The sequence below is a fragment of the Dermochelys coriacea genome, chromosome 14 (genome assembly GCF_009764565.3).
Source record: "Dermochelys coriacea isolate rDerCor1 chromosome 14, rDerCor1.pri.v4, whole genome shotgun sequence".
Classification (NCBI taxonomy): domain Eukaryota; kingdom Metazoa; phylum Chordata; order Testudines; family Dermochelyidae; genus Dermochelys; species Dermochelys coriacea.
In genome coordinates, this window is record NC_050081.1 from 30,442,328 (window position 1) to 30,468,200 (window position 25,873).

The 25,873-nt window shown below is 47.5% G+C and overlaps 3 protein-coding genes across 7 annotated transcripts in view; 2 read left to right on the forward strand and 1 right to left on the reverse strand.

Annotated features, from left to right (window-relative positions):
* LOC119842490 (zinc finger protein 239-like) overlaps nt 1–20,202 on the forward strand; it is a 32,048-nt gene extending 11,846 nt beyond the window's left edge. For 3 of the 5 annotated variants that reach the window (XM_038370711.2, XM_043496909.1, XM_043496910.1), the window contains 3 exons: nt 13,647–13,773; nt 14,111–14,224; nt 18,838–20,202. In XM_038370711.2, coding sequence (XP_038226639.1) covers nt 13,647–13,773; nt 14,111–14,224; nt 18,838–19,775 — 1,179 coding nt within the window. In that variant the 3' untranslated portion in view covers nt 19,776–20,202. Of the gene's footprint in view, nt 1–13,646; nt 13,774–14,105; nt 14,225–18,837 lie in introns of those variants that run through there. The other 2 variants (XM_038370717.2, XM_043496911.1) reach the window with 2 other exon arrangements.
* LOC119843027 (zinc finger protein 850-like) overlaps nt 1–25,873 on the reverse strand; it is a 765,636-nt gene that overhangs the window by 732,600 nt on the left and 7,163 nt on the right. The window lies entirely within an intron of this gene.
* LOC119842502 (zinc finger protein 251-like) overlaps nt 1–25,873 on the forward strand; it is a 503,489-nt gene that overhangs the window by 280,425 nt on the left and 197,191 nt on the right. The gene's annotated exons all lie outside the window — the stretch shown is intronic.

The following is a 25,873-nucleotide window of genomic DNA, read 5'->3' on the forward strand; positions in this document are numbered from 1 at the left end:
GGGACATTCCGGTACTTCCCAGAACATCATGAGCCTGTTCCTGCTGACATGACTCCATGCCCACCAGAGTGACTTTTCATGCATGGTGTATGTGTGAGCTCACACCACATGGGAGGTGTAATTTTTAAGAGTGCGCCGCCCTGCCCCGACCAGGGTGATCTTATGTGCAAGGTCACACTGGCAGGGATAGAGCAACGTGCTCTTCAGTATGGCATCCCGCATCTGATACTGAACAAAACCAGTTTCATCTGAGTATTGGATGGGGACACACCCAAGGAAAGCAGGACTGTCTGGTTTAATACCCAGACAAGTGTCTGCCTAATTTATCAGCTACGGTGGCCTTTCCAGTGGCAGTTACTTCCAGTAGAAGGGTTTGGAAACCACAACCATGAATTTCATACCCCTTCCCCCACCCCTCTTTCCATTGTTTTTTATGAGGATAAAGTTGCTTTAAAGCCTCATCCACGTTCTTTATGAAGGCTGGTTACCAATTTCCATCTCAACCAAACCATCTTTTTACCTCCGTTTTCCCCCAGACCACATTCACGGAAGCTTGAGGAGAAACGGCATTTTCTGGTCATCTGCTGGGGCCCTTGCCTTTTATCTGGACAGGACAAAACAGTTTCAGTCTTTGCCACAATTAATTATTTCCGATGTGGAGAGAATGAAGGGGCAGGAGATTCCCTTATGGTGAATTTCTTGGTGGGTCACCTCTCGTCTCACTACAAGTTATGATGTTGCAAAGTTAAAACCGCCTTCCAAGCTCACTGCACATTCTGTGAGAGCCTCGGCAGCTTTCCTAAAGCATATTTCAATCCCAGATGTCTGCAGGGCAGCAACCTGGTCTTTGATTCACACTGTTCCCAAGCCCTGTGCCATTGCAGCCACTTCCAGAGACTGCGCTAGCTTGGAAAGCTGGTCTGCAGTGGCTTTGCAGATAGACTCTGAATCCTCCTCCATAGAACACTGCTTGGGAGTCACCTGAAGTGGAATAGACACATGGAATCACTCAAAGAAAAGAATAACTACATCTGGTATGTAATTGTTGTTTTCCAGGTTGTGTTGCACATGTCTATTCCAGCACCTGCTCTCCTCCCTTCGGCTTCAGAATCCATTATGTTAGGATGCTGGTGCAAATGAACTGAGATGGTGCAGGGGGGAGATCTGCCCTTCATGCCCTCGCCTGGATGCACGAGGACATGCATGGTGCATGTGCCATCCCGATGGACACCACTAGAAAAAACTCTCCCATTAGAGTGCACTCAGTGTGCACACTCCTAAAGCGGAATAGAGGTGAAGGGAAATAGATGTGCACAACATCTCGAAGAAGAACAAATACAGTACAGGCAGGGAGCTTTTTTTTCCCTTCTCTCTTTCTTCCGGGGAAGGGTTTGTGGGGGATTCAACTTCTGATTTGTCAGTCTTCCCAGCAGTTATTTTGGTTTGTTTCCCCACTTTCCCATTCCCCTTTTCTGACCTTCTCTTTTCCCCCAGCACAGGGAATGGCTCCTGTGTGGATTCTCTCTCTGTCCCAGCAGGTGATGAGATGGTGAATGGGGCAATGAGAGAATCCTTATCCGGCAGGTCCTGAGTGATGGAACCAAAGGGGACATTGCTGGGAAGGTGTGAAGGGGATGATCCCCAGAGTCCTGGGCAGGGACAAGCCCAAGAAAATCAGTGCAGCCCAGGGAAGACGCTGGATGAATCCACTCACAAGGTTTGAGGATTGTAATGAGGCCACGATCCAGCCGAGAACCTGCACTAAAGAGAAGCGTTTCATATGTGCTGAGTGTAGGAAATGCTTCAGTTCTGGATCACACCTTATTAGACATCAGAGATCTCACATGGGAGAGACACCCTATAACTGCTCTAAGTGTGGGAAACAATTCAATGACCAATCAAACCTTATTAGACATCAGCGAACCCACACAGGAGAGAGACCCAATAAGTGCAGTGACTGCAGGAAAAGCTTCAGTCAGAGGTCAGGCGTTATTGTATATCAGAGAATCCACACAGGAGAGAAATGCCATAAATGCTCTGACTGTGGACAAACCTTCACCCAGAGTGCATATGTAACTAGACATCAGAGCATTCACATGGGCGAGAGACCCTATGGATGTCCAGAGTGTGGAGAAAGCTTCGCTTGTACCTCAGACCTTATTATACACCTGAGAGTCCACCCAGGGAGAAACCCTATAGCTGCCTCTATTGTGGACAAAGCTTCACTCAGAGTCATCACCTTACTGACCATTGGAGAATCCACACAGGAGAGAGACTCTATTCCTGCCCCGACTGTGGGAATAGCTTCAGACAAAAATCTGGTTTCAGTGTCCATCGGAGAAGGCACATGGGAGAGTGCCCCTACAAATGTTCCATCTGTGGGGAAAGGCACAAATATTCCACATGAAACTCCACATAGACTAGTGCCAGCCACTTCCCCTCCTCTCTGCATCTGTAGAGATGGGAGGAACGATGGGGATAATAAACAGTTGCCCAATTCCTTGGAGAATCAAGTAGCCCCACTATTTACTTGTGTGCTGTGTGTCTTAGGAGGACAGAGGCACCAGGAGAGTGAGATTATTATTATTACCGTATTGCATTATTTTCTGACACTCTCCCATCCCTTCCTGGCTCTCTCTGTCATGGGAAGGCTTTTACCAAGACGAAGGATTTATCTGGATTTCCTGGTCCCTGTTTTCAGGCAGGGGCTTGGTTCACATTGTCACACACTGGGACTTTTCTGGAAATTGCTGCCCCGTGAGGCATGTTCTCCCTATTTCTGCATGCTGTGGGAGCGGAGGGATCTGAAATTTCTGGAAAGTCGGATGTCAGTGGAGTTTTTATTGCTGATTGAATTATTTTCTCAATATTGCTCAATTATATGGGTTCCCCCACAAATAAGATGCAAATAAAACTTTTCTGGCAAATCCCATTTTTCTGAGCAGCCTGGGAATTTCATTGGTTCTTAAGCTTTGGGAGGGAGAAAGACCGATTGTCCCAGATTAAGTGAGTTGTCTCCCTCTGCAGGAATCACTCATTCCCCCATATTCCATCCTTTTACTAATGTCTCTGCCCGTCCAGCTTTAGAAGCTGGAATGCAGGTACATCTGTGTCTTTGCTCTTGCAGCTCTGACTGCCACTGGGCTTGATCTCTGGGTCTTCCCTTCCCTTCCACAAGGATTCAGGTGAACTCTGGTAAGATTATTATCATGCATGTAGGCTCGTTTATTGTTTTCAATGTTTTCTCTGTAGTACTTTAAGAATAAAATGGGCTTGTATAGAAGGAGCTGTATGGTGACACAGCTGTTGACAATCACTGTTTTCAGTCTCTGAAGAGAAAGCAGGCAGGTGTTCTTGAACAGCCTGTTTCTGCTGTAAATAACACAATGAAGGCAGGGAGCTGGACAGCCTGGAAATACTCCACCCAGAAATGTAATGGCTGGGGAGCAGAAGCCTGAGATGGGTGCCCTTGCTGAATAGACAACTGGTACTTTCCTATACTGGGGGGGCACAATCTAAAGGGGAGGACAGATGACTGCCCCATGTGTCTCCCCTGCACAGTGGCCCCCCCTTGCACGCAACCTGGGTTCGCAGTGCTCTACCTGCAGGGATGGTGGGCTCTCTTTCCTTATCTCCCTGTACCTCCCCCTGCACATTTGGCCACTCTCCCTGGAAGCAGGGTGCAGAGGGGGATGGAGCCGCTTCTGCCTGAGAGAGCCGGGCTGGGAGGCAGCAGCGGCCTGTTTCCTGCCCAGGCTGAGCTGCCGGGGACAGGGGCGAAGAGAGCTGAAACTTTCCCTCCTTCCCCCCCAGCAGCTAATCAGCAGCACTGCCATGCACCTGTTTGGCGGCTCGGGGAGGGGTTTGGGGGAGGGCGCAGAGCAGTGAGCAGCTGGCAGGGGCCTTGGGGAGGGGCCAGAGTGGGTATGGGAACAGGCTGAATGAGGGCAGGGCCTTGGGAGAGGGCAGAGCAGGGGTGGGGTCTCAGGGGAAGTGGCAGAGTGGGGACAGGACCTCAGTGCAAAGAGAGGGTGGAGCACCACCAGGGAAAAGTAAAAGTCAGCACCTATATTTAGCTTGTCCTAATTGAGAGGGTCACCCGGAACAGAAATGAACTCGCTAAGCCAGAGGCTCAGATGCCAGACTCCTGTGAAAGTAAGAGGGGGGTGGGAACAGGTGTCCACGCTTTCATGAGGAACTTAATATCCATATCTGTGAAACATACCTTCACGTGTATCAATCACTCTTCAAAAACATGTCTTCCTTACTAGTGGATCTCTGTTGGCAAAAGATACCTTCTTTGTGGATCCATTTGTATAGATCATAACTCCAGTCATCTTTTCTATCCTTTTGCCCTTCATCACTGTACAGGAACAGCTTTCCATTTTGGGGGTTAGGAGCTGGGAGAGTCTGTGACGGGATCCCTGGGGTACAACCTTGAAAACGGGTATCACTGTGCCCCCTTAACTCTCCAGCCTGGGCTGTCTCTCACAATGCTTTGCTAGTGACAACCAGCAAATCCCTTCATGCGCTATTATCATTCAGCACACCAGCACGTGGAGCTGCACAACCAGCTAGATTGAAGGAATACCCCAAAGCCACTCACAAATCACACTGAGAAAGACACCAGCCACTTCTCCCCAGCTTTGCATACCACAGCTGTACCGTCCTACCCTGGTCAAAAGCCTGACCAAGGTAATTTTATTACCTAGTCTGCCCCTTCCTCCATGTAGATATGCACAAGCCTTTGTAAACTGAGCTGAGGTTTCCCAAGCACTTCAAGCAAAATACACTGTTTTAGGTAAAGTATAAAACAGATTTATTAACTACAGAAAGATAGATTTTAAATGATTATAAGTGATAGGCATAAAAAGGTCTGAGATAGTTACCAAAGAAAATAGAAGATAAATGCACAATCTAAACCTTAAACCTTATTACACAAGGCAGTATTTAGAGCAGCAATTTTCCTCACCCCACTGGATGTTACAGTTCATAATACACAGGTTTTCCTCTTCTCCTTAGGTGAAGTTGTCCTCTTCTTAGCATTCCTGTTGATTCCAGAGTAAGTGGGGGAGGAGAAAGGCCAAGACATGATGCCACCTTCCTTCAATTTATATTTTCAGTCCATGTGCCTAGCAGACACTTGCCCAGACATGTCCCGGTGAGCTTTGCTGAGTCACAGTGATCGAGTAAACCCCCATAGTGTGGGTTTGTGCAAGTGAGGCATAGAGTTGATTACTGGTTAGTTAATACCCACCTAGCTGTAGAGATTCTCAAACTTACAACATGTTTCAGTACCAACCATACAGCAAGATCTCATAACTGCATACACATTAACGATGTGCATAATTACAGGGTGCTATTTTGAGGTACATCGTATCACAGAGTCCATTTTTTTCTTTTATTGGACTTCTTAAAATATCCAGTGCTTCTTGTGGTGAAAGTGGTCCCAATTTATTCATATAAACTAATCTATGCATGCTGGAGAAAATAAAAACTAAACCATTTATTTTACTACAGTTGTGTACTTATGAACTGCAGGTTTTATTAAAGCTTCCTCAAAGCTTTGTGCAAATCATTCTGTGGTGGAAAATTAACCATGCGTTGTATTTGAAATCAGAAATGCCTGAGGAACTTTATTCAAGTATACGTATACAGGGAGAGTCAGCCATAGCTACTCTGCATAAGCAGAAAATACAGGAGTTTATATAGCTGAAAACCACAATTTATTAAGCACACTTCCTTTAACAGCATTTTTCCTTATTTGGCATATAAGTACAGGCTCCAACAGTAGTTTTCTTTATTTGGGATACAGCAAAACAAGCTTTTCCTGTTATTAACAGGTTGTTCTTTGCGGTTAGGGTTATATTTCCTAAGCTGTTCTGTTGCAACTGCCCCACAATGGAATTTTCCTCTGCCTCTACTTATGCTTTTACATACACAGTTAGCTTGACCAAAGTTTTAGACCTACTTGGGAAGTTTAGGCCTACTGGATTTTTTCCCCCCACAATGCTTTGCACAGTAAAGGGCAGACATGCTGCCAGCTGGACGATTGTAAAGAGGCAACCGACTATAGAATAGGATGAGTAAAATATAACAACATATGCCATTGAAGTGGCACTCACTACCAATTGAACTGTTGGCAACAACAACAGGGATCTAGAAATTGAGGGGCCTATTCTGGACCTATTTATTCCACACATAGGTGTGCACCCATGGGATTTCCATACCCTCTAAGTGGCTTTGTGCTTTTTCAACACCAACTGAATGCTGCAAGGGGGGGGAAATGTCAGGGTTCCATACTTCAGTGAAGCAGAGGTAAAAATACTGGGTAAGTAGCAGGCTGTAGTCAGGAATTAGTGCTAGAAGAGAAACGGTTTCAGGAACAGCATGAACCTTCAGATTCTTCAGATACAAGATGCAAGATCTTGAGTTCACAAGACTTTTTTACTGACTGATGGGCAGCAACCAAAAGTAGGTGCCAATTTTCTGCATGATCATAAATAATGGAGAACAGTGCCTAAACCCAGTATCCTGTTGGGATCCAGCCTCCTATCTATGTGTGGAAAAGAAACAAGGAAATTTACTCCTCAACAAAATTACAGACACCCCTCCACACACCCTACCAAAACTCCCTCTCGGGGTAGTTACAGTTTGTCTCATGTGCTGGAAAACTTGCAAGAGTTAGACTCAGAGGAAAAGGGGGGGAGTTATAGATTGTTTGGCAGATTTCTTTTTTGATTGGGAGAGGAAAGTTTCCATCTCTCTCTGAGCAGTGACTTTGTTAGTTGCAGACACTAGGGAGATGGATGAAAGACAAATCTAAATTATGGTTCTAGTCACATCACTGTCTGCCACTGCCATGCTTCTTGTCCCACCTGAGGCAGTAATATGGCCTCCACTGCTGCAGCATTCTTGTTCTGCATAGACAGGGAATAGCCTCTCTTTGCTGGAGCCAGCCAACCCTGCCATGGCATCTGTGGGGGGCAGCCAGAACTGCAGTCCAACCCTAGCAGCTGAGAGCTATCAACAGTGGCATCTAGCGGCAGCATCATCTATAGCTCAGCCAGAAACCCAGAGCTGCCCGGCCAAACAAAAAATGTAAATGACACCTTGCTTGGTGCATGCCTGTCCCTCTTCAGGAGGTGGGCCCCACAGTGTGAGAACCTGCTCCCTTCAAGGGGACCAAGAGACACCAGTGTTCCTTGAGCATTTTGATCTTTATCAAATATATACAAAGGAAGAGGCAGATGTTGTTACTAGAAACATTCTCCAGCCGCCACGTTGTCTGCTTGATCTCTATTCTGAACAAGCAGGAGCTTGTTCACGTTAAGGTGGGAACTGCCAATCTTCTGTTGGCAGAAACCTAGGATGACCATATGTCCTGTTTTGGCCAGGAAAGCCCTGTTCTGGCTGTCCCGACTTCTTTTGGCAAAAGTGGGCATTTGTCCCATTTGCTCTTGCCAAATTGATCAGTTGGCAAGAGCAAATGGGACAAATGCCCACTTTTGTCAAAAAAGTGGGATGAGGAGGAATGTGAGGGGGGACAAGCAGCGATGCCAGCCTCATGCGGGGGGGAGACAGGGCTCAGGTGGGAGGCAGGTAGGGCTCAAACAAGCAGCAACACCAATCCCAGCCTCGCAGCGGGGGCGAGCAGCAATGCCAGCCCCAGCCTTGTGCAGGGAGAAGGGGTGGGAGGAGGCCTTGGGCGAGCGGAGGCCTTGGGCGAGTGGTTCAGGCCAGCCCCACGCGTGGATGGGGAGATGGCTTTGGCTAGCCTCACATGGGAAATATGACAGGTTTCAGAGTAGCAGCCGTGTTAGTCTGTATTCGCAAAAAGAAAAGGAGTACTTGGGGCACCTTAGAGACTAACACATTTATTAGAGCATAAGCTTTTGTGATGCATCCGATGAAGTGAGCTGTAGCTCACGAAAGCTTATGCTCTAATAAATTTGTTAGTCTCTAAGGTGCCACAAGTCCTCCTTTTCTTTATGGGAAATATGGTCACCCTATAGAAACCACAGAATGTCCAAGATGGTTTCCTGGCAAAATGCTGTGTGTGTTTGTAGAGGGTCCACAGAACCATTACCCTGAGGTAAAGCAGCAGTGAGCATGTGCCAAGTTAATAGTTACCGAACACGTGCAGGACGAGGTGAGAGAGAGGTCGACTAGCGGGCTGGTCACAGCCCACTCAGACCGGTTACAGCGAGTTCTAAAGGTTAGAGCTGTCAGTCATTGCTCTGAGATACTGGTTGGTACTGAGCACGTGCAAATGAGACAATTGCTGCTAAGATCAGAAAGGCATAGGGAAGGAGCTAAAGTGCAACATAAAACACTGGCTGCCAGGAAGTAGATTTGGAGAGAGCATAGTTGGGGGAAGACAGAGGGAGAAACTGGAAGCCAGCAAGAATATCTGCTGAAAGAGCTGCCAGAGGGAGAGATCGCAGGGGCTGACCAAGAGGGCAGAAGAACAGCTTGGAAAGACAGTTGAAGGAAGCTGAGACAGCAGCAGCGGTAACATTAATAACACAATAACTAACACATGAAAGGACAGAGTGAGGAAAGCTGCTGTGACCAGGGCAGAGAAGCAGGCAGCACCTGCAATTTAAAGGGATACCAACGGATTTATAAAGTAAGCCTGCTATTTTTAATTATAGTACAGCATAGGATAGTATATAGGACTAGCATGTGTGTGTGCTTATAAGAATGCATATAATTCAGTTATTAATTGCAATTGACCTATGTAACCTTTTAAAGCAAATACAAGACCTGTTGTCATCGATTTGTTGCAAACTCGCCATTTAAACAATATGCCATTGTAGTTTGAATGCCCTTTATACTTGCACTAGGGGATTTGTGTAAGGGTCTTTGTGCCTTGTTTAGGATTTTTAAAATGTACTGTATGAGGGATTACTAGCTTCATTAATAAAAGGATACTGTCTTTTGGAAAAGAATACTGCCTATGTCAATTACTTTATTAGACTGTTATATCCGTGTCCTTTATTGTTTTCCTTAACATTCCTGGTTACCCCGGAAACATTGCCCCAGCACAAGGGGACAATAGGCAGGATATTCCAGGAACACCCAAGAATCCATTTTTTGTGATAACAAAATGAGTCAATATGGGAGGCTGTAGAGGAGCTGCAAGTTCCTCATTTATACAGCTCCAGAGGCCCTAACACAGGGGTCCCCAACACGGTGCCCATGGGCGCAATGGCACCCGTGGGGGCAGTTGTGTGTGCCCGCAGGACACGGCGCCGCTGCAATGTTGCCACCGAGCGCGGCCACCTGAGAACCGCCCGCCGAAATGCTGCCGAGAAGCGTTGCTGTGTCTCAGTGGCATTTCGGTGGCGAGGCTTCTTTCCACTGCTGCTTCTCAGCGGCATTTCGGCAGCAGGGTGTTTGGCGTCCGCCACAGTCTGTTGGGAATAGGAATGTGCTATTCCCACAGAAAGGTTGGGGACCACCTGCCCTAACACCATGACACTTCTCTCTTCTGCTGCCTCACTTGGAGTGTCAGGTGCTAGAGCTCTGCACACAGGTGTAGGTATTGCAGATTCACCTTAAGGAATTAGAGAGGGTGCAAAGGGGTCCACCAAGGAGACATTACCCTTCTCTTTCAATGCAGGAGGAAGATTAGACTGAGCTTGTGTCTTGCTGTTCTTAAGCACTAAAGGAAAACCCTATGTGTGTGTGTGTGCACATGCACTGAATCAGGCCTGACACATATACTGTTTTCCCCTGCAGCCTAGGTTTTTGGCCCTCTCTATAGAGAAAGTTGATCATCTGATTCAAGGTCTTGTATGGGCAAAATTCATATGAAGTCAGAGAGGGATTTCGTATGTATGGGTTTAGAAACAGCCGTGGCAGAAAATGATTCAACATGAGCTCCTGTTTCCCTATTTTCTCAAAAAGAAAAGGAGTACTTGTGGCACCTTAGAGACTAACAAATTTATTTGAGCATAAGCTTTCGTGAGCTACAGCTCACTTCATTGGAAGCTTATGTTCAAATAAATTTGTTAGTCTCTAAGGTGCCACAAGTGCTCCTTTGCTTTTTGCGGATACAGACTAACACGGCTGCTACTCTGAAACCTATTTTCTCAGCATATAGATGATCCAAACCTGGATGTGGCTAGAATGGGCTAACGACAGTGCACTATTAATTAGTTCTTATTACTCAAATATTCTCCAGTTTAGCTAACTGTATTTTCTGTATTTTAAGTTAATTTTCTTTATTAAAATGCTCTTCTGGCATATTTTTGTTCCCCATGCCACTTTGGAACCAAGTGCTCTGGGCAGTTTTATTAATAAAGCTGTTTGCTGCCCAGTGTGGGCACTTGGAGGTGAGCTCAGAAGAGGTAGTCTGCAGTCTAGTATTCTTCTGTTGGTTGTATTATGTGTATCATTTTGGTCCCTGAGCTGCCTCAAAACCAAGTGTTCTGGGTCCTTTTTAAAAGTTCTGGCTAATAGTGCTTTGTTAGTGGGTTCTCATTACTGAAATATTGTTCTTAGATGTCTGTAACATGGTCCAGTGTGGTGGTGGTGGTTTTTTTCTTTCAATAATTGTGTTTATTAAAATGCCATTCTGCCTTTTACACCATGCAATTGCACAGGAGAGTGCCAATTCTTCTAGCTAAGGATGAGAACAGCTTCCTGTGTGAAAGTCAATGATTCCATGTGCTCTAAAATCGTCGTACTGATGCATTTTGGTTTGAAATGTGGTGTGTCCCATAAGAGGGAGCAGATTTCGAGATCTGAGGCTGCAGGAACCATCTCCGCACTAAGGGCAGCAGCTCTGGGACTCATCGAGATGGGGTGAGGAGGGGCGGTTTGTGCAGAGTCCAGCTTTCTCCTGCCAGTCCTCTGCAACACACAAATCCCTGTGCGCCCTCCTCAGTCTGCCTCCCCACTGCCCACGCATCTCCCTGTCTAACCCTTGGTCTGCTCCCATGCCCACACAAAGACATCCCCCTGTGACCTACTTCCCCCGTCTCCTGCCCTCCCGACATCCCCCTGTCCAATCTTTGGCCTACCTCCTGCCCTCACCCCTCTAGTCTCCCTGCACCTTCCTCAGTCTACTTCCTAGCTGCTGTTGCAGATCCACAGGATCAGTGCTATACCCCCAGCTTTTAAACAGTCCCTCGGAGCAGGGGTACACATAACCCTGGGTGTACGCAGAGGTTGTTACAAGGAGGAGGGAGAAGAATTGTTCTCGTTAACCACTGAGAATAGAACCAGAAGCAATGGGCTTAAATTGCAGCAAGGAAGGTTTAGATTGGACATTAGGAAAAACTTCCTAACTGTCAGAGTGGTTAAGCACTGGAATAAATTGCCTACGGTGGCTGTGGAATCTTCATCATTGGAGAATTTTAAGAGCAGATTAGACAAACACCTGTCAGGGATGATGTAGGTAATATAGTGCCCATATTTAAAAAAGGGAAGAAAGAGAACCCGGGGAACTACAGACTGGTCAGGTTTACTTCAGTCCCTGGCAAAATCATGGAGCAGGCCCTCAAGGAATTCATTTTGAAGCACTTGGAGGAGAGGAAGTGATCAGGAACAGTCAACATGGATTCACCAAGGGCAAGTCATGCCTGACCAACCAGATTGCCTTCTACGATGAGATAATTGGCTCTGTGGATATGGGGAAAAGCAGTGGATGTGATATATTTTGACTTTAGCAAAGCTTTGCATACGGTCTCCCACAGTATTCTTGTCAGCAAGTTAAAAAAGTATGGATTGGATGAATGGACTATAAGGCGGATAGAAAGCTGGCTAGATTGTCAGGCTCAATGGATAGTGATCAACGGCTCGATGTCTAGTTGGCAGCTGGTATCAAGTGGAGTGCCCCAGGGGTCGGTCCTGGGGCCGGTTTTGTTCAACATCTTTATTGATGATCTGCATGATGGGATGAATTGCACTCTCAGCAACTTCGCAGATGACACTAAGCTGGGGGGTGAGGTAGATATGCTGGGGGGCAGGGATAGCTCAGTGGTTTGAGCACTGGCTCAGTCTGTAGTTCCCCAGGGTTGTGAGTTCAATCCTTGAGGCGGCCATTTAGGGATCTGGGGCAAAAATAAGGGACGGTACTTGGTCTGGTCCTGCTTTAAGCAGGGGGTTGGACTAGATGACCTCCTGAGGTCCCTTCCAACCCTGATATTCTATGATATTCTATGATAGGGTCCAGAGTGACCTAGACAAATTGGAGGATTGGGCCAAAAGAAATCTGATGAGGTTCAACAAGGACAAGTGCAGAGTCCTGCACTTAGGAAGGAGGAATCCCATGCACCACTACAGGCTGGGGACAGACTGGCTAAGCAGCAATTCTGCAGAAAAGGACGTGGGGATTACAGTGGATAAGAAGCTGGATATGAATCAATACTGTGCCCTCGTTGCCAAGAAGGCCAATGGCATATTGGGCTGTATTAGTAGGAGCATTGCCAGCAGATTGAGGGAAGTGATTATTCCCCTGTATTCAACACTGGTGAGGCCACACCTGGAGTATTGCGTCCAGTTTTGGTTCCCCCATTACAGAAGGGATGTGAACAATAGGGAGAGAGTCCAGTGGAGGGCAACGAAAATGATTAGGGGGCTGGGGCACATGACTTACGAGGAGAGGCTGAGAGAACTGGGGTTATTTAGTCTGGAGAAGAGAAGAGTGAGGGGGGATTTGATAGCACCTTTCAACTACCTTAAGGGGGGTTATAAAGAGGATGGAGCTAGGCTTTCTCAGTGGTGGCAGATGACAGAACAAGAAGCAATGGTCTCAAGTTGCAGCGGGGGTGGTCTAGGTTGAAGGTTTTTAAGGTCAGTCTTGACAAAGCCCTGGCTGGGATGATTTAGTTGAGGATTGGTCCTGCTTTGAGCATGGGGTTGGACTAGATAACCTCCTGAGGTCCCTTCAAACCCTGATATTCTATGATATTAGGAAACGCTGTTTCACTAGTAGAAGCACTGGAATGGGTTACCTGGGGTGCGGGGGTGTGTGTGTGTGTGTAATCTCCATCCTTAGAGATTTTTAAGGCCTGGTTTTTAAGAGATTTAGTTGGTGTTAGTCCTGCTTTGAGCAGGTTGTTGGACTAGATGACCTCCTGAGGTCTCTTCCAACACTAATATTCTATGATTCTGTGGATATTTAATCTGGATGCAGGGGAATGGATTAGATGACCTTGTGAGGTCCCCTCTAGTGCTACGATTCTATGTTGCTATGAAAACAATGGGAGCTGGTGGCCACCTTCACTAGGGGCAGCCTGCCTTCCACATGCCAAAGGGTAGGGCAGTGGTGGCCATCTTGAGTAAGAGCATTTTATCTTCAGGTCCTCTCCCCAAACGGAAGAAGGTGGCCATTTCGAAAAATGGAAAATGTGCGATTTCACTGCCAGGAATGGTGTGATCGTGAGAAATTTTTCAAATCCTAGATAAACACTGTGAGATCCATGATAAAATCAGTAGCTCTGGTCATTGCGGTTGCACCACAGTAACAGCATGCTTTTCATCTAATCTTTCCAAAATTCCCCCCCTCCCCCCAGGAATGTTCCTGCTCTCTGTGGCCGAGGGGGAGGTTCCCAGCTCTTTCTGCAACCGAGCCTCGGGGGCAGTGGCTGGGGCAGCAGGTTCTGAGTGGGGGACTCTTGTTGTTGATACAGATGCCTGTGACCTTCGAGGAGGTGGCTGTGTATTTCTCTGAGGGGGAATGGGCGCTGTTGGACCTGTGTCAGAGAGCTCTGTACAGGGACGTCATGCAGGAGAATTACAGGAATGTGACCTCGCTGGGTAAGGATTCCTGTGCCTTCGGTGTTAGAAAGTGGGCATCTTTGAAGTGCCCAGGTTGCCTTCTGCTCAGGGTTCAGAGGGATCAGCTCCTTAGTCCCAGGCTCAGCAGGATTAGGAAAGTGTAAAGAGGTTGCACAGTGATGCTATGCCACAGTCATAAAATCCCCCAGTGTGTGGAGATCCTTGAATCCCCTTCTGCCCTCCCCAAAGGGTCTCCAGGAACACTTTCCCATCCCTTTGGTGTATACAGGGCATCCATCCACCCAGCACATCTGGAAACACTGTCTCAGAACAACAGTAAAACTCTGATCTCATTTAGTTTCTTTTCCCAGAGCAGGTTTTCCAATTCGCAAGCCCAGCGTGATCTCCCAGCTGGACCGAGGGGAAGAGCCGTGGGTCTCTGATCTCCAGGGGTCCCAGGCTAGAGAGATCCAGAGAAACATCCCCAGAGGTGAGAGATTGGTTAAACGGATGTGGAAACCATCCCTCATTGACTTAAAGTGCTGAGATTCCCACACAGGCCCCTTGAGCTCCTCCAGTTCTAACTTATTGCCCCCCAGGTCAGGATTGTGCCCAGCAGATGTCGTGTCCTCCTGGCAGATGTAGTTCATGGCTTTCCACGCATCCTGACTGACACCTGGCAGTAGCTCCCTGCCCCCTGAGTGTTCAGATGGGATGTGGAGGAAGAATTGGGTGTTCTCCTTCCAGGTGTGTGAATGCTCAGTGATCTGCAGCCAGAGAGCTTTCCCTGGTGGTACCTGTCAGTTTGCCGTGCATGTCCTTGTGTATCCACCCCAGCAGCCTCACGGCTCCTTCTCACCACCAATGTCTGGTGGTCGGAGCTCTCCATCAGCTGTTGTTCACGGATTCCCTTTTTTTCTTCTGAGTAAACCTTTTCTCCATATAAATAGTTCTGGTAGCTTCTTCTTTAGCCATGTTTTTCCCACCAGATATTTGTTTATTTCTTATTTTATGAAGGTTTTGTTCTTGTTTTTCTCTGGGGCTCTTTTACTCGGTACCAGAGGACTTGGTTATGCCAAAGTCTCCTGTAGTTCAGCACTGTCTCACTTGCAGGATGTCTAATCCACTGAATGACCCTCACACTCATTGTTTATTTTGCCTCACTGAGGGGCACATGAGAGACAAGTGCTCTATTTGTAGATCTTTCAAGAGGAGAAGACAAAAATCTAGGGGCATAAGAGTAAAATATTACCATATGGAGTGTGCTGTGCATCCCTTCTCAGACCTCAGTTGTCTGGAGTCCAGTGCTTTATCCTAGGACAGGAGTTCTCCTGTGGGTCTTTCTGACTCACCTCATGGCTTGAAGTCAGACAGACACAAGAGAAGAGGAATTGTTCCCCTTCTCCCACCATGTCTTGTAAGAGCTGTAAGTTAGTCTCAGGGTAAGACTTGACTTATAAATCAAGCTCTTCTTCAGAATCAGACTCTGGAAACTGAAAAGCCTCAGCAGAGTCCTCATGGGAACTGTCAGGTTACATCACAAGTAGAGTCTAGGTGCTCCCCAGTACCAACAGTGAAATCAGGGCAGGAAATCCAGCCATTGTCTCCAGGACCAGTGCAGGTATCCTTGAGAATGGCTCTGACAATTTATTAGAATTATGAACTTCTGCCAAAATATTATTGAGATGTCAAGAGATTTGCTCTGTCTGTTGGTCCTGGATTCCCCTTGGCTGCTACAAGACCCAACTCTGACTACTCATAGGCTACAGCCTTTATTACAGCCAGAGCTGCCCTCAGCACTGGCTAGAATGTCTGTAGGACTGATACCATCAGCCATTGCGTCCTCTGTACCTTTGAAGCCTCCAGTACTGGTTTCTTGTACACAGATGGTTCTGATAAGACTCAAGTCATCAGTATTGACATTTAAACCTTCTGCCAACAGGCACAGCTTCAGAGGCTGTACTCCGGTGATTCCTCCTAGTATCACACCACTGGTGGCAACTGACTGCCCATATTAATCATTGGATTCAGAAGAACCACCTTATACTTCTTATTCTAGAGGGAGATCTAGATTCTCTCCATTACATTCTTCAGTGACAAAATGGAGCATTCGATGGAGATGATATCACAATGGTAGATCTAGACGTAGATCTCCATGTTCTTGCAGATGAACCCCGTGTTATACGGGTACATGCAATAGCTGGACTGGAACACATGCAGCATCCCTCCAGCCTCTAAGCTGGCTTCTCCAGACTGTTTTCAAAGAAGTTTTGTGTGGGTGGGAGTTGAGTTCGGGGTAAGACTCACGTTATACATCAAACTACCTGTGCTGTGAAGACACGCTCTGTAGATAAGATTAGTTATTTCTTTCACAAGTCTTTTCGCAAGTTGTGAAGCCAACACACCCTAAGAGTAGAATTTAGTATTGTCTCTTCCAGGGATTCTCCCTTTGAGTTGCTGGCTTTTTGTCCTCTTCAGTACTTATCTTAGGGTGGCCACTCACGTGCTCCCAGAATATGGGACATTCCAGTACGTCCCAAAATATCATGACCCTGTCCATGCTGACATGACCCCATGCCCACCAGAGTGACTTTTCATGCTCATGCCACATGGGGGGTGGAATTTTTAAGAGCCTGCCGCCCCACCCCTACCAGCGTGACCTTATCTCTAGGGTCATGCTGTCAGGGGCAGAACAACACCCTCTTCAGAATGGCATCCCCCGTCTGGTACTGGACAAAACCAGTTTTGGCTGAGTACTGGATGGGAACACACCCAAGAAAAGCAGGACTGTCTGGTTTAATACCAGACGAGTGGCCTGCCTAATTTATCAGTTATGGTCGCCTTTCCAGTGGCAGTTGCTTTCCACTAGAAGGGTTTGGAACCACAAGCATGAATTTCATACCCCTTCCCCCACCTCTCTTTCCACTATTTTTATAAGCATAAAGTTGCTTTAAGGCCTCATCCAACATTCTTTATCGAAGGTGGTTATCGATTTCCATCTCAACCAAACCAACTTTTTACCTCCCTTTTCCCCCAGGCCACATTCATGTACGCTTGAGGAAAAACAACATTTGCTGGATGTCTGCTATGCCCTTGCCTTTTATCTGGACAGGACAAAACAGTTTCAGTCTTTACCTCAATTCTTTGTTTCCTGCGTGAAGAGAATGAAAGGGCAGGAGGTTCTCTTATGGTGAATTTCTTGGTGGATCACCTCTCATATCACTACAAGTTATGATGTTGCAAAGTTAAAACTACCTTCCAACTGACTGTATGTTCAGCAGCTTTTCTAAAGCATATTTCAATCCCAGATATCTGCAGGGCAGCGACCTGGTCTTTAATTCACACTGTTCCCAAGCACTGTGCCACTTCAGCCACTTCCAGAGACTGTGCTAGCTTTGGAAAGGCTGGTCTGCAGTGGCTTTGCAGATAGACTCTGAACCCTCCTCCATAGAACACTGCTTGGGAGTCACCTGAAGTGGAATAGACACATGGAATCACTCAAAGATAAAAAAAATTAGATACCCATGTGACCCGGGGTGCCTAGGGCAGCCCACACTGAAAATGCCAAAGTCAGGGCAGGCTGCAAATAAGAGAGCAGATTCTCCCCAAACTAGTGATTAACATACTGTAGGTAGATTCACCAACCAGTCACAAACTGTGCTCCTGATCCCCCACACTAGTTATCAAGAAAATTTAAAAAAAAAAAAAAACAGCCATCACACAACCCCTTTTTAGCCACTCCAGTCTCTGGCTCCTAGTCAGCAAAGTTCTGTAAAGTGAGAAGTTACTTAAACTCTATTTGCTATAAAAAATGTTCTTCTGATTCCCTAAGGGCTAGCCACGTTACCAGATCAATACTAGTTTGGATCTTACCCAAAATACCACGCTGCCAGCCAATCCTTTAGTATCTAAAACTAAAGATTTATTAGAAAAGAAAAGAACAATAAGAGAGTTGTTAAATGGTCAATGCAAAGAGATACTATATGACTTCCGATGCCACATGTTAGGGTCCTAACAACACTGGTGTGTTTGCTGGCTCGAAAGTTCCTCTGGAACACATCCAAAACCTGAATGAGTCTATCAGTCAAAACTTTATTTTGTAGAGAAGTTACTCCAGAGGTGAGGAGCAGGATTGAAGACAAAATGGAGGTGATGCAGCTGCCTTTTTCTATTCTATGCCATGTGGCTTGTACATCTTTTGTCCCAAACACAAACTCAAAGCACATGGGCATGGAAAGGTACTTGGAGTCCCCTGTCCATAGGCATGTCCCTACATGTCCTGCTGACTCATAGGTGTAGCCCCTGCCTTCTCTCAATTGGTCCATTGTACAGCTGATTGCCCTTGATAGGCCAGTAAGCAGGCTGGATAGTGCTGATACCAGTTTGTCTGGGGGTGTCACTCAGATATACAGCACAAATTTGAGCTATCACTATACCACATGTATTTATAACTCACAATGCAAAGATGAGACATACATGGAAACAAACTTATCATATTTAGCAAATCATAACTTTTCCACTGATACCTTACATGGCGTATCTGATAAATGATTCATTGCAATTTTGTAATACTGGTATCGATAATATTATAAGTAGTCACCCATAATCTGTACAGCATCACAACCGGTACTGGTTGTTTTCCAGGACGTGTTGCACATGTCTATTCCACCACCCACCCTCCTCCCTTCTGCTTCAGAGTCCATTATGTTAGGATGCTGGTGCAAATGAACTGAGATGATGCCCTGGGCAGATCTGCCCTTCATTCCCTCAGCTGGATGCATGAAGACATGCATGGCGCATATACCACTACCATGAACTCTCCGAATACAGTGTCATGCACATCCCTAAAGCAGAATAGACGTGATGTGGAATAGACATGCGCAACATCTTGAAAAACAGCAAATACAGTAAGGTTGGTAGCTGATTTTTCTCTTCTCTCTTTCTTCCAGGGAAGGGTTTGTGTGGGATTCAACACCTGATTTGTCTGTCTTCTCAGCAGTTATTTTGGATTGTTTCCCCACTTTCCCGTTCCTCTTTTCTCACCTTCCCTTTCTCCTGGCACAGGGACTGACTCCTGTGCGAATTCTCTCTCTGTCCCAGCAGGTGATGAAATGGTGAGTGAGAGCAATGAAGAGAATCCTTGTCCAGCAGGTCCTGAGCGAATGGAACCAAAGGGGACGTTGCTGGGAAGGTGTGAAGGGGATGATTTCCAGATTCCTGGGCAAGGACAAGCCCAAGAAACACAGTGCAGACCAGAGAAGCAGCAGGGAAGCCCCCCAGGAAAGACACAGGGTGAATCCACTTGCCGAGGGGGAGTTTTGGAAGAACCTAATGAGGCCATGATCCAGCCGAAAACCTGCACTAAGGAGAAGCGATTCGAATGTGCTGAGTGCAGGAAACACTTTAGTTCTAAAGAACACCTTGTTCGACATCTGAGAGTCCACACGGGAGAGACTCCCTATCACTGCCCTGAGTGTGGGAAACAATTCAATGACCAATCTATCCTTATTAGACATCAGAGAACCCATACAGGAGAGAGGCCCTATAAGTGCCCCAACTGCAAAAAATGCTTCAGTCAGAGGTCAGGCCTTATTACACATCAGACAGTCCACACAGGAGAGAAATGCCATAAATGTCCTGACTGTGGACAAACTTTCACTCAGAGAGGGCATGTTACTAGACATCGGAGGACTCACACGGGTGAGAGACCCTATGGATGCCCAGAGTGTGGAAAAAAGTTCGCTTCCACCTCTGACCTTATTATACATCAGAGAATCCACACAGGAGAGAAACCCTACAACTGCCCCGACTGCGGGAAAAGCTTCAGTCACAGCCATCACCTTACTGACCATCGGGGAATCCACACAGGAGAGAGACCCTATACCTGCCCCAACTGTGGGGAAAGCTTCAAAAGTAAATCTGGCTTCAGAATCCATTGGAGAAGGCACACGGGAGAGTGCCCCTATCAATGTTCCATCTGTGGGGAAAGGTACAAAACCAGGAACTCTCTAACATGCCACATGAAACACCACACAGAATAGTGTCAGCCACTTCCCCTCCTCTCTCTGCATCTGTAGAGATAGGAAGAACCATGAGGATAATAAACTCCCAATCCCCAGGGAGTCAAATGGCACCACTATTTACATGGGTGCTGTGTGTCTCAGGAGGACGGAGGCACAAGGAGAGTGACATTATTATTATTACTGTATTGCATTATTCTCTGACACTCTCCCATCCCATCCCAGCTCCCTCTGTCATGAGGAGGCTTTTACTGAGCCGAAGGGTTTACCTGGATTTCTTGATCCCTATTTCAGGCAGGGGCACACTGGGATTATTCTGTAAATTGCTGCCCCGGGAGGCATTTTCTCCCTGTTTCTGCATGGTGGGGAAGAGCAGAGGTCTGATATTTCTGGAAAGTCGGATGTCAGTGGATTGTTTATTGTTCATTGAATTATTTTCTCATTATTGCTCAATTATGTTTTTTTCCCCAAATAAGATGTAAATAAAACTTTTGTGGCAAATTTCATTTTCCTGGGCAGCCTGGGAATGTCATTGGTTCTTGAGCTCTGGGAGGGAGAGAGGCCAAGTGTCCCAGACTGGGTGAGTTGTCTCCCTCTGCAGGAATCACTCATTACCCCATATTCCATCCTTTCACTAATGTCTCTGCCCATCCAGCTTTGGAAGCCGGAGCGTAGGCACATCTGTGTCTTTGCTTTTGCAGCTTTGATGGCCTCTGGGCTCTATCCTTGGGTCTTCCCTTCCCCTCTACAAGGGGTTTAATTGGGGCAGGAGAGAAACATCCTCAGAGGCAGAATCCAGGAGCCCTGGCTGGGTGTGATCCCCAGAGGATACCCACAGCTAGAGATGATGGATAGAGGGACATTTCCAGATGGGGAGCAGCCCATCTCCTTCTCCCCAGCAGCATCACCAGCATCTGTCCCATCTGCTCTGTGCCCAGCTCAGTGAGGAATTCGGTGACTCCAGGGCAGAATTGTAACATTTCCCATGGGCATAGAGCAGCTGCAGGGCTCTCAGAGCCCCTGGCCAGACTCCATCCCAGGTGTTCGCTTTCCATCGGGTGCCTGGATCCTACTCCCGCTTTCCTGGGGTGTCTGTGATGCTGTAGCTCCCTGTTGTGGTGCATAAATCTCTGTCTCGGGGAGAACCCCTGGTTCCCCAACACTCTGCTGTCCTGGTCTGTCTCATCCCCCTCAGTTCTATTGCACCCTGGAGCCATCCAACTCCTGTCCTAGGGTTCTGATCACAACCTAAGCCCTGGACCTGTCCCAGAGGGCAGTGAACAAATGCAGCCACCAGCCAGAACATCCCACATATTTGCTACTGTCTGAAACAACCAGCCCTGATGTCTCAGTGCAGGTGTTCATAAAAGCCCTGGGGCATTGTCTGCGCTGGAAAGAACCAGACCAGCCCCACGGGGATGGGGAATAACTCTGGAAGCCCATGGGGCGTAAGGCCCTGGAGTTGGAAAAGCCAACGGGAGTTGGGGAAGGCCATAGAGGCAAATAATCCCTCTGGTCCTGGAGAGGCTGGGACTAACTGTGTGAGAGTGGGAGGACGTGTGAGTGGGAGTGATCGACCCAGGAGTTTGCCGTGTGATTCTCAGGGCTGTGTAGGCAGAGGTGTGCCCATATCATGGAGCAGGGAGGGGAGAGTCACTCTCTACAGAGTTCTGGGGACACCCCCATGGGAACCTGGACCTAGCTTACAGCAGTGTAAGTTTATTACCCAGTCCGCCCCTCCCTCAATGCAGAGAGGACATGAACCAGCTTTTGTAAACTGAGCAAAGGTTTCCCAAGCACTTCAAGCAAAACACACTGTTTTAGGTAAAGTATAAAACAGATTTATTAGCTACAGATGGATAGATTTAAAGTGATTATAAATGGCAGGCATAAGAGGTCAGAGATACTTACCAAAGAAAACAGAAGATAAATACACAATCCTTATTACACTAGGCAGGCAGTATTTAGATCAAACAATTTTCTCAGCCCACTGGATGTTACAGTTCACAATACGCAGGCTTCCCTCTTAAACCTAGACCAGCCTCCTCAGGTGAAGTTGTCATCTTCTTAGCGTTCCTGTTGCTATCAGCATAAGTGGGGGAAGAGAAAGGCCAAGACATGACACCGCTGTCCCTCATTTTATACCCTCAGTCCATGTGTCTAAAAGACACCTGCCCAGACCTGTCCCAATGAGTTTTGCTGAGTCACAGTGATCCCATGCCTGGTGGGCTTTGCTGAGTCACAATGATCGAGTAAACCCCCATTGTGTGAACTCATGCAAATGAGCCATAGAGTTGATTACTGGTCAGTTAACACCCACCTGGCAGTAGAGATTCTCAAACTTACACCATATTTCAGTACCAACCATACAGCAAAATCTCATTACTTCACATACCATGAGAGCACAGACAAACCAACAGGATATTAATGTTTGCCAGATCAAGACTTTCAAAATGCCTTGCTCAAGTCTGGGGGAGATGATGAATGCTGGGGTCACCCAAGCAGTAGGAACCTCAGAACTTGTGAACTCTGATCACACGAGAGAGAGAAAGAGTCAATTCACTAATCTCTGAACAGTGAAGATCAGGGCCAGGAGGAGGAGTTGGGAGGTAGAAGTGGGAGAGGTCAGGTTGACATAAGGAAGAGAGAGAATTGGTGGCATAAGGAAGAGATAGCAGTAGAGCTTCTCAAACTTACAACATATTTCAGTAACAACAATATAGAAAATCTCATAACTTTGCGTACCATGAGAGCACAGATAAGCCAACAACATATTTGTGTTTGCCAGATCAAGACTTTCAAAATGATACCTCACAAGGCATACTGTGCTTCCCACAGTGAGTCCGCCTGGGTGGGGCTCCTGGGGAAGCCAGAGGGCCCTGTACCTCAACTCCGCAGTCAGATGTGACTCTCAGCCAGCCGCTAAAACAAGGTTTATTAGTCGACAGGAACACAGTGTAGAACAGAGCTTGCTATCACAGAAATCAGTGACTTTCAGCCAAGTCCATCTTGGGAGTCCTAGGCTAGACACCATGGACTCCCCCTCTTCCAGTTCCCCAACCCAGACTGTCCGCTTCCAGCGACATGACCTCCAGCACCCCCCTGTTGCTCCTCCTCTTTCCCTTTGTCTCACTTCCCAGGCAAAAGGTGTCACCTGGTCGCACCCCCGTCCTGGGTCTCAGATTACATAGGTGCAGACAGCTTGGGCAGCCTCACCTGCCCCGAGGGCCTCAGCAAAAATCACACACCCAATTCCCACCACCGAAGTATTGGTGCAGTACACTGGGAAACTGAGGTACACACAGTATTAATATAGGACAGTAAGACTCACATGCAACAAAACAAGATGAATAAAACTCCACTTTGTCACAGATGCACGGCCAGGTTCAAGCCAAGATGGGTGGGAGCCAGGAGTGATGTCGGCCAGGAGGATGCTCCTGGCCTGGATGAGATGAGGCAGAACTGAGGGAGCTCAATCCCAGCAGGTTACACCAACGACAAATGGTTTCTGCATGTATTTAATCAATTCCTCACCTGCATGGCTGCTTCTCAGGAGCTCCTTTCCCTCGACAACATCGGGGATCCACAGCTCTTCGCCCTATTCCAGCCAGGAAATGACGTCAGGTTTGGGTGTTGCGAAGTCGGCTCCATGGAAAGGAACTAGGCAAGACCATGATTTCAGTTATTCAGAGACAGAGCTGTTTCCAGCAGTCCTGGGCAGGTGGGTACCCTTGTGGAAACCTAACAGATGGGGAAGTGTCCCTGGAGACCCTTTGGGGGAGACTAGATTGCTCCTGGAAGATGTAAAATTCCCCCTGGAGGAGACTCAGGGATCTCCACTCTGAGGTATGACTCTGTGCAACCTCTGACCCCTTCTAAACCTGCTGACCCAGAGCCCTTTGCAGGCACGGAGCAAGTCCTGGGAAGGGAGGGACACATGAAATCTCTTTGTGTGTCGCTGTATGCCCATGTTTAATAGTACAAGGAGGTACATCCAATCCATCCTCTCCTATGGAAGCTCTTGGGAGGAGGATGGACTAGCATCTTTGAGGTGTTTCCCAATCTCCTTTCCCATGGGAGGGGGTGTGGAGGTCACAGTCTCTCTCACGCAAGTTATGGAGGAGAGCAAAAGGTGACCCAGGAGTGCCAGAGAGCCCCCCAACTTCTAACACCTTAGGGGACAGGAATCCTTACCCTGTGAGGTCACAGTTTCATAATTCTTCTGCGTGACGTCCCTGTAGAGGGCTCTCTGACAGGGGTCTGGCAGAGCCCACTCCTCCTCAGTGAAGTACACAGCCACCTCCTCAAAGGTCACCAGCCCCTGAAACAGCAAGAGTCCCCCTCTCCGAACCTGCTGTCCCCGTCACAGTCCCACCAGCTCAGTCACAGGCAGGGCTGGAAAATCCCCCTCTCCACAGAGAGCAGGGAACTTTCCTGGGGAGGTGAAAACATTTCTCAAAGCTTTCATGAAAAACACGCTGTTTTTGTGGTGAAACCACGATGCCCGGAGCAGCCGACTCCCCTGATTTTATCTTGAGTCTCATGATATTTACTTGGAATATTTAAAATTTCCCCATGACCTCACAATTCCTGGGACTGAACTTGCCAATTTCCCCTTCCTCAACATGGCTGCCCTCTCCCATTACTTTCCGGGGGGGGGGGCAGACTCAAACTGCCCATATTAAAGATGGCCACCATTTCCTTATGGCCTGTGGAAGTGAGGCTGCCCTTATTAAAGATGGCCACCAACTCTTGTTTTTTTCACTGTGGCCACAGGCATGATCTCTTCTGTTATACGGCTATGGCTCTGTGCTGAGGAGACTGGATCAGACAGTTTAACTGGAAAAGGATATGTGGAGAGCTATTGTGTGGATGAAGAGGTGCAAAGAGATATGTGGGGACCAGAGAAAGGCTGAGCAGGGTTCAGGGGGATCTGTGGGGCCTGGAGAGAGCTGAGGGGGTGCAGGGGAATAGGGAGTGCTGGGGCATATTGGGTTGCAGATTTGAGAGGTCGGAGACTATAAACAAAAATACAGAAAAATATAGGGGCAGGTGGGCAGAGGAGACTGTGGGAAACATGGTGGAGGGGGGTAGCTGGGGAGAGGGGAGCCAGGGTAGGATAAAGGAGGAGGGTGGGAGGGACAGAACTGCCAAACCCCTCTCCCTCCATTCCTTCCACTTTATCCATCCCCATAAGTGTGTGCCCTGTGTGTTCCTCCATGGTGACATTCGCCACTCACCAAAGGACACTGTACATTCCTTTCTACTAGCCTGGTCTTTATTCATGGGCAAAACCCCTTCATTAATGCAGAGCTAAGGCTGCTCGGTGGTACATCCTGCTCTTCCTGACTGGCCAGCTCAGCAAAACTCAAACGTGTGAAAACCAGGAGATACAGAATGAAGATCAATGTCCACACATCCTTCACTCTGCCCTCTTTGAGCGATGCCCATGGACATTGTGCCCATAACACCCCTGCTCATAAACTCACAGCCCATACTCACCTCCCACCTACCTGCCTACGACCCACATGGCAAGCAGACCCTGTGCCCCACTACTACCACAGCATACATATCACAGCGCTGAAATGAGGCATGCTGGATCTCTTCCTTTGACCACACACACCGGGTTCAGGGAGAGAGGCTCACACATATTCCTGCCCCAGAGAGGCATAGTCTTCCCAGATCACCTCATATCACAATCACAGCTTTATCAAGCTGCTCCATTTAATCTTCCACTATTTAGTGCATATACACCTAGCACAGTGAAATGTAGTGCAAGCAGATAATTCCCAGTGGCTATTACCAGCGCCAGGGGGCAGAGTTAAGGTTACATGGGCATGTAACTTAACTGTATTTCCTGGTTTTCAGAAGTTTGTGTTGCTGAACTCAACATTCTGGAAGGACCCGAGATACCACCAGGCAACCAGAACCCACTAGCAGCTTTCAGACAATCTCCTACCTGAGCTGGTTCCATTGCAGACATTTCTTTTCCCCGTCCCCTGGAGGATGGGACAATCCGGATCAAAACAGTGACATTATTCTGCAGCCTGTCAGGGCAATTGGGGAAGATTCAGAAGGGGTGTTAGTCCATCTCACACCACAATTCCCAACTTCTATGT